The 20763-nt window shown below is 39.6% G+C and overlaps 1 protein-coding gene across 2 annotated transcripts in view; it reads right to left on the reverse strand.

Annotated features, from left to right (window-relative positions):
* Window positions 1–10223: 10223 nt before the first annotated feature.
* TASP1 (taspase 1) overlaps window positions 10224–20763 on the reverse strand; it is a 326252-nt gene continuing 315712 nt past the window's right edge. For both annotated transcript variants that reach the window (XM_056121835.1, XM_056121834.1), the window contains exon 14: window positions 10224–11213. In XM_056121835.1, the coding sequence (XP_055977810.1) occupies window positions 11121–11213 (93 nt within the window). In that variant the 3' untranslated portion in view covers window positions 10224–11120. The remainder of the gene's footprint in view (window positions 11214–20763) is intronic.

Genomic DNA, 20763 nt, shown 5'->3' on the forward strand with positions numbered 1-20763 from the left:
ATGGTGTTTGGAGGTAATTTCCTACATAATACTCCAGGTTCGCCCCTGGAGGTGCTAAGGGACCTCTTGGTGCTGGGGATTAACCCCAGAGATCCCTCATGTAGAGCCTGTTTTTCAGCATTTAGAGTTATCACCCTGGCCCAGAACTGCTTTAAAAGTTATCAGGGTATAGAACACATTGTTAGATGATTTTTTAATTCTTATTTCCCAGAAGAAAGGTTTTTTTGGGAGCACTGTAGCACTGTCCTCCCATTCGTCTATTTGCTTGAACAGGCCAGGTAACGTTTTCATTGTGAGACTTGTTGTTACTGTGTTTGGCATATCAAGTACACCACGGGTAGCTTGCCAGGCTTTGCCGTGTGGGTGAGATACTCTTGGTAGCTTGCCGGGCTCTCCGAGACAGGCGGAGAAATAGAACTCGGGTAGGCCAGATTGGCCACGTGCAAGGCAAATGCCCTACCTTCTGTGCTATCATATGACCAAATATCCAATACACAAACTTAACAACACTGAAGACATGAGATCTAAGCTGCAACCATTGGACCTTTGTAAATATGCCTGTCAAGATGACGGGGGCACAGGGAGCACATAATATGGGAAGTTGACACTGGCGATGGATTTGTATTGACATAGTGTAAGCCTAAAACTCAACTATCAAGATCTTTGTAAACCATGGTTCTTTAAGTTTAAAAAATATTTAAAAAAAGATTGTTGGGGGGGAATACCTAACAATTCATATCTGACTCCTGCCTCGATGTTTAGGGATTCTGGTGGAGCTCTGGGAACCATATGTGATGCTGGGGGTGAAACTCAGATCAGCAGCATTCATGCCAGCTGTACCATTTCTCAGGCTTGGAATAGAGAAGTCTTGGACTATTATTGTCTTATCTTTTTTTCCCCCCTCAGTTAATTCAGGCTTCATTTTTATCTATTTCAGGACTTGTAAAATGCATAAATGTTAATAATTTTTGTATTATTGATTTTTTTGTCATTAAAAAACTTTACTCTTTATCTACAGTAGTATCACGATCACGATCATGCCATTGTTCGTTGATTGCCTCAAGCAGGCACCAGTAATGTCTCCTTCATCCTAGCCCTGAGATTTTAAAAAGTGCCATATTCAAGGCTCTTTCAGGGTTAGGAGAATAAGACCCATCATTGTTACTGGTATTTGGCATATTGGGTACACCATAGAGAGTTTGCCAGATTCTGCCATGTGGGCAGTTTACATTTGGTAGCCTGCCAGGTTGTCCAAAGTAAGAATGAGATAAGATGTTGCGTGGCCACAAATGCGGCTGCACGCTTCCAGAAGCTGGGTTTTATAGTCTCTGGGTCCTGGCTGTTGATGGGATTACACAGCACCGGGAGTCAGTTGGTGGGTGTGACACCTGCCTACTGGAAGATGGAGGATCTGGGTGGATGCTCAGCCCTGATCCGAGCAGGCTTGGAGATCTCAGCCCCAGGACCCATATGCATTTATTCCTCTGCCGGTACCTTCATGCATGTGGAGAGTAGTCTTAGCATGGTGGTGGCTTGCTCTGGAGGTCCTTGGCTGCCAGAGCTCTGCTCGGGGCAGGGAGGGAAACTCAATCCGCCCCCCTCCAAGGGGTCCTGGTGAGGACAACCAGGCGGGGGGGGGGGGGGGCAGGAGACTCTGCATTGTTTCTTCGGAGAGCTGGGTTTTATAGTCTCTGGTTCTTGGCCATTGATGGGATTACACGGTGCTGGGGGGTCAGCTGGTGGGTGTGACTCCTGCCTACTGGAAGATGGAGGATCTTGGTGGAGGATGCTCAGCCCTGATCCGAGCAGGCTTGGAGATCTCAGCCCCGGGACTTGCATGCCTTTGTTTGAAAGTCTGTAACTTTATCTCACGGTGATTCATAAAAATAAATAAATAAATAAATAAATAAAGCCTATTCTGTCTGAAATTAATAGGTTTAAAATGATTGTGGTTAGTGTGATAGATACATCTTTTTTTTTGCATTCTTTTAAGTTAAGGGTGCTTTCTTAAAAATTTTTTTAATTTGAATGTTTTGGTCCCATAAGTGATTCTCACGTGTTACTCCTGAATTTCTCCTGGCAGTGCTTGGGGGATTACATGGGATGCTGGGGTCAACTGCGTGCAAGGCAAACACCCTACCCACTATACTATCACTCTGGTTCCTTTTTGCATTCTTTTATTTTCAAAAATTTTCTTTTCTCATGGAGAAATTCTTTTAATATTTGTTATAGAAAAATCTGCAATAAATCTCATAGAAATGTAAATAAATTGCATCCTACAGTCTCCCCAAAGGGATTGAGCCCTGTTGACATTTTAATTTTGACCATGCTGGAAATGGAACAAAGATATATAATTTCCTTTGTCTAATTTGGGAAACTAATTATGTAGTTATTTGTGTGATGGCAGTCAGAAAACAAATACATGTTCCATGTTGCCATGAAAAACCTTTGCTTATTCATTTACAAATATTTCTTGAGGATCTAGGCACTGACCTAGTCACTGGTGGCATAATGCAAATGATCCATAAATACTTATTTCCAGGGAGATTACTTTCAAAGGGAGGTAGACAGATAAGCCAAACAAATATGTCAGTAATATATAAAAATGGTAAATATGGGGAGAGGGGTGAAACAAAGCTGAAAGGAAACGAAAAACATGGTGGATGGGTGCTTGTTGAGAAAGTAGCATATATGCAAAATAGGAGATAAGAGAGAAATCACTGTCACGGTCCTTCCTTTGTTAATCATTTTGTTTGAGCGGGCCCAGTAATGTCTCCATTGTGACACTTGTTACTGTGTCTGGCATGTCAAATATGTCACGGGTAGCTTACTAGGCTTTGCCATGCAGGCAAGATACTCGATAGCTTGCCAGGCTCTCGGAGAGGGGTGGAGGAATCGAACCTGGGTCAGCCAGGTCGACCACACACAGGGCAAACGCCCTACCTGCTGTGCTACCACTCCAACCTAAGAGAGAAATAAGCCATATGAAATCATCTGGAAAGTCATTTTTTTCCAATAAAAGGTAAAATCATGTGCAATCATTTCTCAGATATGATGAATGGAGAATAGGAGGTTGTTAGAAGAATGGCAGGGAACAGATTCAGAGGTCTTCTAAGGACTCTGGGGAAAGGTATTCAGGAAGGTTTTAACATAATCAGAATCCTACTGGTTGTCAGGTAAACAGGAACCACAAGGCAAGGAAAGACACAGGGTTACCAGTGAGGACCTTGTTATAATAGCTGGGGGAAAAGAGGGTCTGGATGGCAGAACCTGAAGACAGTAATTAGAATACACTATAAAGGAAATCCAATAGCATGCATTGATGGATTGGCTTTAAAATAGGAGAGAAAGTTAGGAGTCAAGGATGTCAGTCTGTTATCTCCATGAACCTTGCCTTTGTAGTCACGTCCTTACGTAGTCTTCTTTCTTATATTCGGGCTGACCACCAGGACATGATTTAATGAAGTAATGAAATAATGAAGGTGACAAAAGTGATTCAGGACTGATTCCGGACCAAAACCATAAAAAAGGTCCAGTAGCTTTTGCTTCTGCGCTCCTTGGTATCTGTGAAGAGATGAGGTGGTGTAGCGAGGTCACGCAGACGTCACCTATAGAGAGGCCAGAGCCTGCGAGGAGAAATGAGCAACTCAGCCTCCCGCATCCTCCAGCCAAATGCAGCACTTCAGTGACTCAGCAAGAGAACTGGGGAATAAAAGGCTGTGGGTGCACAAGGCCCTCTCCACCCCAAGAAGCCCCGGATGAGTATGGCTCTCTCCATCAGGAAAAGTTCATCTTCTCTCTTGAGCCATATTTTACCTCTCTTTACCTACCTTTATTTTTGCAAAAAAAAAAATTGTTCATACTTCAAAAAAGAGAGAACAAAAAATATGGAAGGAGGTTTCTAGAGCAAAGGAGAGAATTCATCTTTTACAAAGGTGTGCAAAATCTTAAGATTTGGAGTGGGGATTATATATCAATATACATGATAAAAAGACCCCCAAGAATTCTGTCCTGGCCATCCAGAGAACATATCAACCAGATGGTAATTAACAGACTCGAGGGGAAATATGGGGTAGACTTATTAAAATAGTACTATTTCTACATGGAAAAGAACACTTACTTTGCAGTATCACAAAAAAAATTCAAGAATTCCCATCTCTTGAACAGTTCTATTTTTCCCCAAGGCCAGGAAAGGCCAATTTAGGAGAAACTCCTTAGATCTCACTGAAAGAGCAATGGAGGTTAAAGAGTTGTTGCATTTTTTTTTTTGGTCACACCCGGCAATGCTTCATTGAATTTCTTCACTTTGACATTCAGGGCTGGAGCGATAGCACAGTGGGTAGGGCGTTTGCCTTGCATGCAGCCAACATGGCCGACCCGAGTTCGATTCCTCCGCCCCTCCCGGAGAGCCCGGCAAGCTACCGAGAGTATTTGATATGCCAGACACAGTAACAACAAAGTCTCCAATGGAGACGTTACTGGGCCCGCTCGAGCAAATCGATGATCAACGGGAGGGCCTTTACCTTTTACCTTTACCCGGCAATGCACAGGGGTTACTCCTGGCTTTGCACTCAGGAATTACTCCTGGTGCTGCCCAAGGGACCATATGGGATGCTGGGAATCGAACCTGGGTCAGCTGTGTGCAAGGCAAATGCCCTACCCACTGTACTATCACTCCAGCCCCGAGTTGTTGCATTTTTTAAAAATTATTATTATCTAGTTTTTGATGTTCTGTCAGGAAACCTAAGAAATCTCATCTCAGTTCAAGGCAAAGGAACTCTCCCCAGATTCTCTGGCTTTTGCACTGTGGTTTCAGGGCTTCAGCAGCTCTACGTGTACAGTAGAAACCACCGTGCTTGCTTTCCCTCCCACTTTCCACAACTGGTCACCATGAACCACCATAAGGCTTGGCGGGAAGAACTTCTGGAAGCTGAGTGCAGAGTCTTGGAGGGAGCCCTTGCCAGTTTTAGATTTAATCCTTCCTGTGGCCATACACTTCAGAGACAGCAGCATGAGGGAAAGGAAAAACTGCCTGGGCAACTTGATCAAGCTGTATGTAGGTCTGATGACAGACATTTGGGCTAATACTTTGTGAATGAACTTGAACCCAAAGTAAGTGCTAAGGAAAGATGTGTATTCCTTAAGATTTTTTAAAGGTCTCAGGGAAGAGCAATAGTACATCTAGTAGGACTCTTGCGTTGCACGCAGCTGGCTCTAATTCGATCCCGTCTTCCATACGGTTCCCTGAACACTGCCGGGGTTATTCCTGAGTGCAGAGCTGGTGTAAGCCCTGAGTATTGCTGGGTGTGACCCCCAAATAAGCATGAACAAAAGAAAAAAATTTTAAGGCCTCAAGACAAATATTAATGTAAAAGGATTGTTTTTATGTTGCCAATAACCTGATCATCCACTCAGATCCAATGGAGGAGTTCACCCATCTACATTGCTCCTTGCTTAGTTAGCTTTGTTTAGAATACAGCTAAGGTTTAAAATTGAGCTAAAGTAAAACAAATTCAATTATATTCTCACAGGCTCATTTCTTTTGGACTAAACATTTTCTTGGCCCAGAGGCTCTGGAAGAAAGCAATGACTTTATCTGCTGCCACTCACCATGACTACAGTGACTGTGAGTTGACAAGGATATAGAGAATAAAGGAATGAATAAGCAATTAGAGAGTTTATGACAGAACAAAGTTGATGCTTTTGACTTATGATTTTAAGAAAAATGTTGGCAGGCAATTAAAAATATGCCAGGCATGAGAGATGGCAATCCAAAACTGGGTGTATGTGAGGTTGCTACAGCATTGTCATTGTAGAGATGTTTTTATGACACAATTTTTCTAGTCTCTTCAGGTTCCGAAGACATAACACATGCTTTGTCTATAGTTCCTTCCACCTACCATTTCCAGTTTGTTTTCTTGAAGGTGCCCATTAATCCTTGGAAGATTTCTGCTCTTCAGTTGTTTATCCACTACCTCCTAAAACCATTCACCTGTCTTCACCTTCATCAGTCCTTTGTGTGTGAACATAGTTATAAATTCCCTTCTACATTTATAAATTCCCTTCTACATTTGTGCACGTCTACCCTTATGTGACAAATGTTACAGATTAAATGATTCTTGAGGAACACAAGCAGGAAGAAAGACCCCCGTGGGATTGCACAGACAGACTAGTAAATCCATCCTCAGTGGGAAAAGGAATAAATTCAGGCAAAAGTACATGCAATATAATATTTCCTTTCTCTTTCTTCTCCTGCTTCTCCTATCACTATTCTTTTATTTTTGATTTGTTTGTTTATATGTGTGTGTGTATGTGTGTGTGTGTGTACACATGTATGCCTGTGTGTGTTTTGTCAGGGATTAAACCCAGGGCCTCACATAGGCAAGGCAAGTTTTCACCACTGAGTTCCATCCCTGACCCTTTTATGGAGGAGAGAAACATAATTGTTAGATTCAAGTCCCTGTACCCCCACTCCACCCCAAATAACCTGAAATAAAGAGTACAGTGCAAGTAGCTCACCTGGCAGATAATTCTAGAAATATGGGGAGGTCATTGGAGATGTGTACAGAGAAGGGAAGAAATTCAAAGCAATGTATATAAATTGCTTAGAAGAAGGAACAACAAAAGCTTAATTTTCAGAGCACACTCTTAATAAATGGTGTAAACAATATGTATGGAATTACACTATCTGAGAAGAACAGAGTTAGTGTATTTCTACACTGACTTTGTCCATTACTTCTTGAAACCTGCTAATTGCTGGTTCCTGTGCACATCTTCCCCACTGTGTGCAAAAACAGAGCAGCTTTTCATACTTTTTGAACAAGTTCTCATGCATAGAGGCAGACATCTTCTCCATGGGCAAAGACAGTGCCTGCTCTGTCTAGTGAGCTATTTTTCATTAGCTAAGACCTTACCACAGTGTTTACTGAATAAGATTCCTGATCTCAAGAAAATGGATGCTAGCTATATGGCACTGAAAGGGATTTCTAAAGGAGTTTTAGTATAATCAATAAATTTTGGGAGGGGGGGACTGACCACACTCAGCTGTGTTCAGGGCTTACTTCTGGCTCTGTTCTCAGGGATCACTCCTGGAGAGGTTTAAGGGACCACTCTGGTGGTTGGGATTGAACTTGGGACGGCCACATGCAAAGCAAGTGCCTTACCCACTAGATAACAAATACATTGTAAATAGGACACCTGAATTAGCATTATATGGAAGAATCAACAAATGAGGTAATGTAAAACTCTATGGGTCTTTCTCTCTCTCCATAATATAATTAAGGGAAAAGTTCAGATTGTATAACCTTATTTTGAGACTCAATATAAGTCCATTTTCTTTACAACACAGAACATGAAAGCATAAAGTTAATTTATAGGGATAGTAATATAGCTTAATAGATTCAGTACATGCTTTGCATCTAGGAGGTCTGGGTTCAATACCCATCACTGTATGTTTCCCTGACCAATTCCCAAAGTAATTGGCTGGGAGTAGCTCAAAGCAGTGTCTGGTATGCACCGCCCCCGAAAAAAAAAGTACTAGACTATGAACACAAGCTAAAATGTTGCTTGTTACACAAGCTAATTATTTTATCTTGGAAACTGGGACTTGAAGTTCACTTTTCCTTATCTATTTATTAACTTTTTGCAGTAAGTATGGATTGCACTTATAATAACAAGTAAATTTCTTAACGATTCCACAATAATCAAAAGCAATCTCAAGATTAAGAATAATTTCAGAACTTTGGGGCTGGAGTGATAGTACAGCAGGTAGGGCATTTGCCTTGCATGCGGCCAACCCAGGTTTGACGCCCAGCACTCCATATGGTCCCCTGAGTGCAGAGCCAGGAGTAATCCCTGAGTATCGCCAGGTGTGACCCAAAAAGCCAAAAAAAAAAAAAAAAGAATAATTTCAGAACTTCCTCCTCCTCCACTGAGTTCTTCCAAAGAGATTAAGCTTTGCTCATTCTGCAGGTAACAGACTGCAGTATCCCCACTCTTAACCTTAGGAGAATCAAGGAATTAGGGGATGGGGGAGGCACTTTAGTAGTCAAAAGAGAGTGCTCCCTTCATCTCCATAAGTTAAACCTCATCCACTGTGCTCACAGACAGGCATATCATCCCAATACTTAGAGGGCTCATTAGATACTTTCCTCATTGTTCTAACAGACATGGGTATCCGAGTTCAGGTTCACATTTCAGAGGGCAGTTGGAAGATGAGAAAAGGCACACAAAAGGCAGATCCACAGTTGGCAAGGGAAGAGGATAAAGTCTTGACAAGTCTGCACGAGTCAGTACACCCAGGCACTCCAGGCTCTTTAAGGCAGAGAACATGCCCACAACTGCCTGACCGGCGGCTGTCTGGGTAATACCCCTGTTTCCAAACTCCGAGGTATAGTTCAGTTTCAGTTCTGAGGTATTCAGACAAGATTCAACTATACTCAAGAGAAAAAAAATCCATCTTGAATCTTAAGAAAGAACACAGATAGGTACATAGTTCAGACCATCTATGTTAAAACTGAATTATCCACCTTTAAATTCAGCATCAGAATGTCAGTTATATAAGCCACATGAGTATGGAAGTAGCTCAAAGCAGTGCCTGGTATGCACCGCCCCCGAAAAAAAAAAAGTACTAGATTATGAACACAAGCTAAAATGTTGTGTGTTACACAAGCTATCTATTTCTACCTTTCAGGATTTTGTGTAATGGTTGATTTTTTTAATCTGTCAACATCTTTTGGACCAGTTCCTCTTTTTTTAACATTCAATAATTTTAATTCTAATTTGTTTTTGGTTTGGGGGCCAGGGCTTATTCCCAACTCTATATTCAGGGACCACTCCTGGTGGTGCTTGGGGGACTATATAGGGTCCCAAGGATTAAACTCAGGTTGGCCAAGTAACAAGGCAAGTATTGTGCTGCACCGTCTCTTTGGCCCCTAACATCTGAAATTTTAATTGAAAAACTTAGACTACACTTTACATCATTTCTGTTTGCATAATTATAAGAGTCATTTTTATTTTTTTCCTTCTGGTTTCACAGAATTTCTTTTTTTTTTTTTCATTAGTGAGACACCATGAGGTACAGTTGTAGACTTACAAATTTTTGTGCTTGAGTTTCAATTATACAATGATCTATAGTATGTCACGGAATCTCTTAAATTAAAAAAGTAAGTTATAGAGATCGGAGACAAAGTTCTTAAACTGATCTGAAGAAGGGGTAAGCTTTGCATTTTTATACTGAGCAATTTTAAGTTCTTCATAAAAGAGTCTTTAACAAGTTCAAATGTAAATATGAATGAATACATTTCTTTAAAAAGAGATGAAAGAAATGGCATTTATAGTGAAATAGGTTAGATGATTTTCAGACTCTAAAATGTTCTGTTAGTTTTATGTGATTCAGTCCAATTCCTTAAAAAATCCTGCCAACAGGTAACACGTCTCTGAAAGCTTTTGAAGCCAAACACTCCCCACTAGCTTGTCCATCTTTTGCTAAATTCTCAGGCTCATTAAGAATGAGAAACAGATACCACGGCACCAACCTGTCTATGAGAACACAGCGAGACAAATGTAATTGCCTGTAAGACAAATATAAATCAGTAACTCCCAAATCATTCATATTTATACCCACTCCATTTTGGTTGTCTTTCCTTTATAATTTGGCTATATATCAATGTCGAGTGTATAATTTCATTTGGGGCTTTATCAGTTACGGTCCTGAGCCCTGAGCCTTGATTATATGGTACAGGGAACTTCCTCGCCACCCCTCCACCCCCCCACTCCCACCAGCTAGTCTATCTTTAGTATCTATTTGATACTCACTTTTTACATACAAAATCCAAAGGAAAGTTCTTATTTTCTTATTTGACTCCAGAATCACTAAATATAACATTTAGAAGCATTTTATTAATGAGAGCCAATGGCTTTTCAGTTGTGACTGTGATTTTTCAAATTTTTCATATTCCTCGGCTTTGTTATTTTTTATCAAGTTGCAATTGGAAACTTTAGGGATTTTGATATTTACTATTCAATCTAGCATAAATGTAGCTTTCATTTTGCTAATCCACCCTAACCATACCTAGTTAATACTAAAATTTGAACAATCGGAACGATGAGAACAGAGATGATTTTTAAAAGAAGTAACAGTACACAAACAAAACATTAAAAATCTCTTCAATCGTAGATTCAAAAGATAGTTTCAAGAAGAGGAGTCACACATAATTCCCAGTAATATGTTTCTTTTATTTTTGTGCCTTTATCTTAAAAATATATTTAAACAAGAAACAAAGATAATATTGAATTTTCCCATAAATTTTGCTTTCTTATGTACAGTGTTACATTGTAAATAACATTCCATTATACACAAATTAAGAAGTTTGCACCACTGTATGTTTTCTTTACATATTCTTTCATAATATAGTTACATACAGCTCGAAGCTATGCAGTATTTAAGCTTTGAAAAGCTTGAAGAAAGTACAAACTTTATCAATAAGACTATTTTTAAAAAGGTTCTGACCTTAATTCTCTGCTAGATTGTTTCACTGAAACCATTCTTTGTTAAAGAAAAAATGCCCCATATGAGGGTTGAGAACTACAGTTTAAGTTGCCACAGGATCCACTTAAACTGGTTAACAAATAAAAACAATTCTTATTACTTATTATTGTTATTAAACAGAGCACTACCACTGTCAATCATGAAACAAGCCTTCAGTTCAAACACATTACATCAACGACAGTTGGTAACTCTTAAAGAAATTAAAATAAATGTTTCCGGCAACTTTTCAGGTTTTCCTTGTAAACAGTTAAAGCACACATTTTGTAAAGATGATTTAATCATTCTAGATCTCGGGTTATATAATAAGGAGGGTTTCTATTTCATCAAGGGAGAAGCAAGCACACACTCTGACTCTGAAACCACACACACCCACACATACTCCATCCCGCTCAGTCACAGAAAGGCCCGTGTGCCACCAAGCACCAGCTACAGCAGCACCAGTGTTGCAAGTAGTGAGCGAGGCTACAATTGTATTTATAAAATGAGGAAGATAAAATACCCAACTTCGGTTAAAACCCTGAAAGACTGCTTCTGAAACGCCTCTCAGATGCTTCGGGCTGAGCCTGGAGGGTCAATTCCCCGGGCTCTCCAGGCGGCAAACCCCACCTTCAATTGCCACGGACTGTCCAGCCACTGCACCAGGAGGGAGTCTTGAAATGTGAGTCTGCAGAGAAGGAAACAGCAAAATGTTAACAGTGCCAGTTAAATCTCCCAACTTGTGACGAAGACGAAGGAAATACCAGAAGGTCATACTTTTGAGCATGGACTGTGAAAACAGGAGGTTTTTAGGTGCAGAGATCTGGTCATATTTGTTAAATCTCTTCTATAGGTCAAGCATAGCACTAGTTAGTGGAGAGTTAGAAGTTACCAGATAGCCAAGGCCCTGAAGAGCACAAAACTGGAAATTTAATTATATTCAGAACAGCAATGAATTTTTAAACTTTTTTAATTGAATCACTGTGAGATATGACAAAGCTTTCATGTTTGAGTTTCAATCATACAATGATCAAATACTCTCCACCACTGCACATTTTCCACCACCAATGTCCCCAGTATCCCTCCCATCACAACCCTCCCCCTGCCTCTATGGTGGACAAGTTCCCCCATACTGTCTCTCTACTTTTAGGAATTATGGTTTGCAATACAGATGCTGAGAGGTTATCACATTTGGTCCTTTATCTACTTTCAGCACATATCCCTCATCCTTAACGATTCCTCCAACCATCAATGACTTAGTGATCCCTTCTTTATTCCAGCTGCCTTCTTCCCCAGCTCATGAGGAAGGCTACTTCCTGGACCTTGCGTCTACTGTCCTTGGGTGTCTGTCTCATATTTTGTTATTTTATATTCCACAAATGAGTGTAGTCCTTCTATGTTTGTCCCTTTCTGACTCATTTCACTTAGCATACTCTCCATGTCCATCCACTTATAAGCAAATTTCATGACTATATCTCTCCTAACAGCTGCGTAGTATTTCATTGTGTAGATGTACCAAAATTTCTTTAACTAGTTGTCTGTTTGGGTTCTTTCCAGATTGTGGCTATTGTGAACGGTGCTGCAATGAACATATAGGTGCAGATGTCATTTCTACTGTGCTTTTTTGTACCCTCGGGATATATTACCAGAAGTGCTATGGCAGGGTCATATGGAAGCTCAATTTCTAGTTTTTGAAGGAATGTCTATATTGTTTTCCAAAAACGGCTGGACCAGTCGGCATTCCCACCAACAGTCCCCTTTTCCCCACATCCATGCCAGCACCGGTTTTTTTTTTCTTTTGAATGTGTGTCAGTCTCTGTGTTGTGAGATGATAACTCATTGTTGTTTTGATTTTCATCTCCCTGATGATTAACAATGTGGAGCATTTTTTCATGTGCCTTTTGGCCATCTGTATTTCTTTTTGAGGAAGCTTCTGTTCATTTCTCTCCCCATGTTTTGATGGGGTTGGGGGTTTTTTCTTGAACAATTCTACTAGTGTCTTGTATATCCTGGATATTAATCCCTTATGAGATGGGTATTGGGTAAATATTCTTTCCCATTTTGTGGGCTCTCTCTGTATTTTGGTCAATGTTTCTTTTGAAGTGCAGAAGCTTCTTAGCTTGATGTAGTCCCATTTGTTTATGTTTGTTTCCACTTGCTTGGTAAGTGGTGTTTCATCCTTAAAGATGCTTTTGCCTATATTTTCTTCCAGGTACCTTATGGATTCAGGCCTTATACTGAGGTCTTTAATCCACTTTGATCTGACTTTTGTGCCTGGCATTAGACAGCGGTCAGAGTTCATTTTTTTTGCAGGCAGATATCCAGTTTTCCCAGCACCACTTGTTGAAGAGGCTTTCCTTGTTCCACTTCACATTTCTTACTCCTTTAGCAAAGATTAAGTGGTCATATATTTGAGAGTCTGTGAAAGAATATTCAATTCTGTTCCACTGGTCTGCAGGTCTCTTTCTAGTCCAATACCATGAACAGTAATGAATTTAATGCCTACTGCAGTGAGCATATTACAGTTCTCTGAAAACTAATGATTTTTATTTTTTATCCAATGAAGTTAGGGATTTGATTCATACACATGAATGAGAAAATGCCTAATTCATGTTATATCCCTAATTTATTCACCAAAGGATTTGAATGCTTATAAAGATTCAGGTAATTCAGCAACCTAAAGAGGGGCAATGAAAAATAACAACTTAAAAGATATGGGAAAAACAGGCATGAGGTAAACATAAAAAATCTAGTCTGAGTTTTGTACCGATGTTACAGGCAATTTGCTTTGTGTTTCCATTTCCCCTTGTGACCTAGTTTAAATACATAATTAATGTGGTATATAGGATTGTAACAAACCAGTTGCTCAGGAGAGAACTGTTCCTGCAATGACATCAAAAAGAGTCATTCATCCTCTCAGAATACACTATGTATGTTAAGTTAGTGAAGACATCAGTTATAGGACTGAGAGTATTACAACATACTTTTGAGATTGACCCTGGGTCGGAGAGAGCAAAAAATTTTCCAAACAAGATGAGGATATTGTCAGCCATGAATTCCATTATTTATTTGTCACAAGTTCTTAAAAACAGAGGGACTGCATACTCTTCAGATAATCCTCTCTAAGTCCGTTTCTTTAAACAAGCTTTTCCTAAAGACTGTAGTGAAGTGAGTTCAAGTCCCAGAGGAAGTTGTGAGATGCAAGTTGATTAGGCATCCAAGCCTACTGTAGATCTGATATCCTCTCATGCAAGTTTATGTTTGAAGCAGAATAACATGTAAGCTCCTTGGTTTATTTGAGAGTCGACACAATTCCTGAATCTAGCTGCACACCTCCTATTGGAATAGTTGACAAAAGTGAACAATTTGCAGTTAAGAAGAAAAAGGAAATGTTCTCTGGGTACTTATTCTGTATGAAAGGCAACAAGCATTTTTTTAGCTCAATTTTAATTTTATAAAGTTGTTCATGGTAATTCATTACATTTAATATTCAAACACCAGTCCCACCACCACTGCACTTTCCCACCACCACATTTCAAATATTTCCATCCCAAATCCCAAACCATGCCCCCAAAGCAGAACTGAAACAATTAAATTTGCACTGCTTGTTATGAATGATCTGCTAAAAATGGATAAAGTTTCCTTAGAGGAAAGTGTGTTAAGATTGTTGTATTTCATTCTGGAGCCATTAAGTCCTTGTATAAGAGATTACTTATTTGTTAAACCCAATCAAATGTTATGTGCTACTTATACATCAGTGGTGTAGAGTATAAGTAGTCCAGGAATTCTAAAATTTAGAATATGATCACTGTATCACTATATCACTGTCATCCTGTTGTTCCTTGATTTACTTGAGCGGGCGCCAGTAACATTTCTATTCCTCCCAGCCTAAGATTTTAGCAGCCTCTCCTTACTCGTCTTTCCCAATGATTGCACGCTCTTTCAGGGTCAGGGGAATGGGATCTGTTATCGTTACTGTTTTTGGCATATTGAATACGCCACAGAGAGCTAGCCAGACTCTGCCCGTGCAGGCGGGATATTCTTGGTAGCTTGCCAGGCTCTCCGAAAGGCATATATATATATATATATTTTTAAATATATATATTTCTCTCTATGGTTTTGTTGCCTACTGTGTGAACCCCATCAAATATGGTGTGGTAATTATGGAAAATGGGTAGGAAGTATCTTATGATGTGTCGTGTAGCCACAATAATAGAAACAGATTCACTCATGGGTGAGGCCTATGTTGCTCCCTTCTGAGAGCTTTATTTCTGAGTCTCTGGTTTATGGCCATTGATGAGATCATAAGGTGCCAGGGGCAGTTTGTGGGTGTGATTGCCAAGCTCTTGGTAAACTTCGGAGCTGTGGGGAGGAGGCCCATTCCCACTCTGAGTGAACTTGGAGATTTCAGTCACTGGTCCTGCAATCCTAGGTTTTTTAGCAGATTCACTCATGGGTAAGGCTCATCCAAGCCTGTGGAGAGCAGTCGTGGGCATGGTGATGGTTGGGTTCTGGAAGGTTTTGGCTGCCAGGGCTCTGTTGGTGTGGGGAGGGAAACAACCTGCCCCCTTTCTGAAGGCAGCAAGTATTCTATATAACCTTACATGGGTGAGGCTGTGAGGCTGAGAAAGAACTTTATATGACAGGCTGCACTTCAGCAAAACAAGGAGTAGACCTAAGTTTCTATTTCACCTCCAAAGAATTCTCTGAGCCTGTCCTTGGCTGAAACTGGAAATCCCCTAGACACCTCTAACCAGTCCTATGATAAGTAGGATATCTCTGGGCACAGCAGTTGGACATGACCAATTAGCTCACAGACTTGTGACTGCTTCATCACAATTCTTGGGAAAACTGCCAATGATGCTTATGTAATGATATACCATATAATGTTCCCTGGAACTTGGGTCAGCGTCTTTGTCAAGATTCCACTGCGCTGGATAAGGCTTGTACCCTAGTTTTAGCTAGCAATGAAGGTTCCTTTGCTTTTGCATTCTCACATGTGGAACTGGTCTTTCTGCAAATGGGAAACCCAGAATCTAGGTACAGCAAGGTCTACTGACAGAGCAGAGATGGGAGAGGTAGGCTTTAAGTGTTCTCCTGGTATTTGAGTATCACTCATTAGAGTCTTGCTCCCGGAAAAAATGTCCCAGAGTCAGGTCTAAAGACTGCATGTAAAGGCAACTTGGGTCTCCGAATACGAAAATATTACACCTGAGAACTCCATAATTAGGCTGATTTCTGGATGTCCCATTTCTTATTTGTCTCATCAACTTTGTGGGAGAGTCAGAAGAGAGCATATTGGTTCAGTTCTCTAATGGTCCTTATCGCATCAAGCACAAAAAGCTCAAATATCACACTTTTCTGAACTATGTTAATGAGACCATTTCAGTACTCTGTCAGGAATACATTAACATTAAACAAAACAGAGATTTTACTCAGGCATCACTACCTTTTAAAAAAAAAGTCAGTTATTTTAAGCAAACAAAAGATTTCAAAAAAACCCCAGAAACTCAGTCAATTCCATCCTTAACATTACACTCTTCAGTCATGAGCACAGTCCTAAAGCCAAGTCTAGGATCAAAGACAAACAGAAAGGCAATGGAAAATACTCTGCTAACTCCTCAAGAAATTAAACACAGAATCTGGGTCATAGTAATAGGACAGCCTGTACAGCACTTTCCTTGTAAGCAACTAACCTAGGTTTAATCCCTAGTATACTATCATATGGATCATATGGTTCCCTGAGCACTACCAGGAGTGATTCCTGAGTGCAGAGTCAGGGATAACCCCTGAGCACTACTGGGTATGGTCAAAAACGGAAAACCAAAACAAAACAAAAGCACAAAACCATAGAGTTATCTTATGATGCAACAATTCTACTTTTGGGGATATGCCCCCAAACAGGTGGTAGCAGCACTCAAAAATGTCCAAGGTCATGTACTTGGCAGCATTACTCATAATAGTGGCAAAGTGGAAGCAAGCCAAATATCCAACAATTGATGAATAAACAAAATCAACAAACAATTTATAAACAAACAAAATGAACAAACAATTGATGAGAAAAATGTGCTATATGTACAAAGGAATATTGTTCAAGATTTTAAAATAATGATATTCTGAAATGTGTTATAACATGGGCATAATCTGATGATATTTTGTTAAATAATCCAGACACAATGGCAAAAATATGTTTTATTTATAGTATGTATTGTACACAGATTCAAATTCATAGACACAGAAACTGGAATGGTAGTTTTCAGGACTTCAGAAAAGGTGGGAATAGAGAATTCTCACTTAATGGAATCAGAGTTTCAATTTGTGAACATAAAAAAGTTCTGGATATGGATGGTGGTGATGTTGCACAACAATATAAAAGTACTCTATACTAAACTTTATACTCAAAACCAGTAAAATTTCATGTTAACTATATTTTTGCCATAAAATTTTAAAAAATGTTCACTTTGATTTTAGTTTAGGTAACAATGTTATAATAGTGTTAATGTTTATGGTTTTGATGGACAAAGTTCTTTTCTTTTGAGGGGGGAGTCATACCTGCTCAGGGGTTACTCCTGGCTCTACACTCAGGAATCACTCAGGAATTACTCCAGGCAGTGCTTGGGGAACCATATGGGATGCCGGTGATTGAACCCAGGTTGGCCATGTGCAAGGCAAACACCCTATCCACTGTACCATCACTCTGGTCCACACGAAGTTTTTTTTTAAGGGATAAAAAAAGAAACGAGAATTTCCTACCAGGTTCAGAATAGTTCTCCATAAGATGGTTAGTAGAATTAGGAATAAACCCATGGTACAGAAAACACTAACAAGAATGCGTTTGGTTAGTTTATTGGTTAGAATTTTCTGATCAAGTGACTTAAAAACATCTGTTATTGAAAGGACATCCTAAAGTTTCCCAGTGATACAGAAGAAACAAACGAGACCCTGTGGTAGGCCTTGTGGTCCAGGCACCAGAAGCTTAAAAAAATAAATTAATTGTTAAAAGATCAAAGAGTGACTACATGTCCAAGCAGATGCTTACAATTTGATTAGGGCCCTATGAGTTTTAGAGTAATGTGTTTCCTGCAAGCCAAGAAATGACCTAAAAACAAGAAGGAAAAAAATCCCTATCCCTTGGACTAGGGACTGTATATTAATCCCTAAGATTTACAAAAACACTGACATTTAATTCAAACTTATCTCTAACACCCATGAAAGTGTGGCAGCAGAACATCTAAATAAACTGAGCTTTATAAACCACAAAGTGGCAAGGGGAGTTTGGAGGGAAAATAAAAAGAACCGAAAAAGATATTAATGGTCTTGAGATACTTCACTGTATCACTGTCATCCTGTTGTTCATCAATTTCCTCCAGCAGGCACAAGTAACGTCTCTTTTGTCCTAGCCCTGAGAGTTTAGAAAGTGCCACATTTGAGGCTCTTTCAGGGTCAGGAGAATGAGACCCATCATTGTTACTGGTTTTTGGCATATTGAATATACCATGGGGAGTTTGCCAGACTCTGCCGTGTGGGCAGGATACTTTTGGTAGCCTGCCAGGTTTTCCAGTGTAAGAACGAGATAATAAGATGCGGCCGCACGCTTCCGGGAACTAGGTTGTAAATCTTTGTGTGGACCAGAGTGATGGTTCCGGGAGCTTGAGATACTTATTAATAGGATATAGACAAAATACTTTTAAAGCACATTGAAATTTCATAAATGGAGATGTTTTCACAAGGCAAAAAATATTCAACTAGACAAACTAGCTGTTAGATTGAGTTTTAAGGATTACTTTTTACTTGAATCGTCAGTCAAGAGGGGACTCTTACAATTATAAAACAAACTGGCATGATGATAGTGCCAAGAATAAAATGATTAAAGATTTTTAATCACTGGTGTCAATGGTTAATCAGTTTAATCTATCAGTAAGAACGATCTTCTGACTCATTAGAAAACTAGTGACTGTAGTCTGAAAAAGTATGAAGCAAAATACATCTGAATACAGGTTGTATCTGAATACAACCAAAATACATCTTAAATTTTCTGTGGAGATTTCAATGAAAATCTCTTCAAATTATATTAACAGAGGGAGATAAATGGGACAAAGTTGTACAAGAGTTTTTCTCTAAACATTTCTTTTAGAAAAGTTGGTTAGAATTCCTCTTAAGTCTAAATATAGACCACCTTTGTAGTAAATTTGAATGTCAGTCAGTATTTAAAAGTACAATAAAGTATTTTATATAGAATGTCTTAGTACTGTGCAGAATCTAGAGTATGCTATATGCAAAAGGAACTTAATGAGGTTCCTTTAATAAATAAAGTTCCTTCATCAGAATTTGGAACTGATGAAAATAACTCATGAAAATGACAGATACAGAATAGTAGAGTGATCCATTTTAGGTTATTGTCCTCCACTTATTACTGCATATTCTCATTCAGATTATTCTTTAACCAAAGTGCCATTTCTCTAATATCCTTACCTGTTTCTTCCTCAAAGAACACTTCCTTAGCTATTCAACCTAGAAGATGACATTTAGGTCCTTTGGCACCACTTTAAGCATTTCTTGTACCATTTATAACATGGTTTTGATTTGGTTTATGTTTTTCGGTCTGTAATAGAATGTTGCATGAGGCTGAAACCTCCCTTAAACAATCCTTCTCTATTCTCTGCACTTGTCAATGTGCTTCCCACAGAAGACACGTATTGGTCATTCTTTTATAGAGGCCACATAAAGCAGAGCTCAGGGTGCCATTCAGTGCAGGAGGTTTGATCTCAGAGCCTTGTACAAGATAGCATGCACTCTACCACTGGAACTATCTCCCTAGCTCAAGGATCCTTTCAAATTAGACTTCTAAGTATAAAGGAACTAAATAGTGGCTGTGCTCTATTAGTAAAGAGATAGACCTACAGATTTCACAATAAAGAAATCCAAGCAAGGAAGGTCTCTTTTACAAATGGTGCTGGCAAAACTGCACTGCTACATGCAAAAAAATGGGCTCCAGCTTCTACCTAACATGATGTACAAAAATCAGATCAAAATGGATTAAAGACCTCAACACCAGACCAGAACCCATAAGGTACATTGAAGACAAGGTTGGCAAAACCCGCCACAGCACTGAAGCTAAAGGTATCTTCACCAAGCAAAGGTATCTTCAAAGATGACATGCCAACCAAGCAAGTGGAAACAGAGATAAGTAAATGGGACTATCTCAAACTAAGAAGCTTCTGCACCTCAAAAGATATAGTGACCAGAATACAAAGACAATCTACATAATGGGAAAGGATATTCACCCAACAACCATCTGATATGGAGTTGATATCAAGGATATATAAGACTCCACAAGAAGAAAACATCCAGCCCTATCAGAAAATGTGGCAATGAGATGAACAGAAACTTTCTCAAAGAAGAAATTACAATGGCCAAAAGACACACACACAAAAATGCTCTTCATCACTAATCATCAGGAAGATGCAGATCAAAACAACATGAGATATCATCTCACACCACAGAGACTGGCCCACATCCAAAAGAACAAAAGCAACTGGTGTTGACAAGGATGTGGGGAGAAAGGGACTCTCCTTCACTGCTGGTGGGAATGCCAACTGGTTCAACCCTTTTGGAGAACAGTACGGACACTTCTCAAAAAAATTAGAAATTGAGTTCCCATTTGATCCAGCAATACCACTTCTGAGAATATATCCCAGATATGCAAAACAGTATAATAGAAATGACATGTGCACTTGTATGTTCACTGCAGCACTGTTTACAATAGCCAGGATCTGGAAAAAATCTGAGTGCCCAAGAACAAATGACTGGTTAAAGAAACTTTGGTACATCTACACAATTATGCAGCTGTTAGAAAAGATGAAGTCATGAAATTTGCATATAAGTGGATCAACATGGAGAGTATCATGCTAAGTGAAATGAGTCAGAGAGACGGAAACACTCTTTTGTGGAATATAAAATAACAGAATGGGAGACTAACATCCAAGGATAGTAGAGATAAGGACCAGGAGGATTGCTCCATGGCTTAGAAGCCGACCTCATATTCTGGGGGAAAAGGCAGCTCAGATAGAGAAGGGACCACCAAGTAAAGGATGCCTGGCCTACCCGGGATGGGAGATGTGTATTGAAAGTAGACTATAGACCGAATATGATGGCCACTTAGTACCTGCATTGCAAACCACAATACCCTAAAAGAGAAAGAGAGTAAAAGGGAATGTGCCTGCCACAGAGGCGGGGGT

Source organism: Sorex fumeus, unplaced genomic scaffold (genome assembly GCF_029834395.1).
Source record: "Sorex fumeus unplaced genomic scaffold, SorFum_2.1 ptg000044l, whole genome shotgun sequence".
Taxonomy (NCBI): Eukaryota; Metazoa; Chordata; class Mammalia; order Eulipotyphla; family Soricidae; genus Sorex; species Sorex fumeus.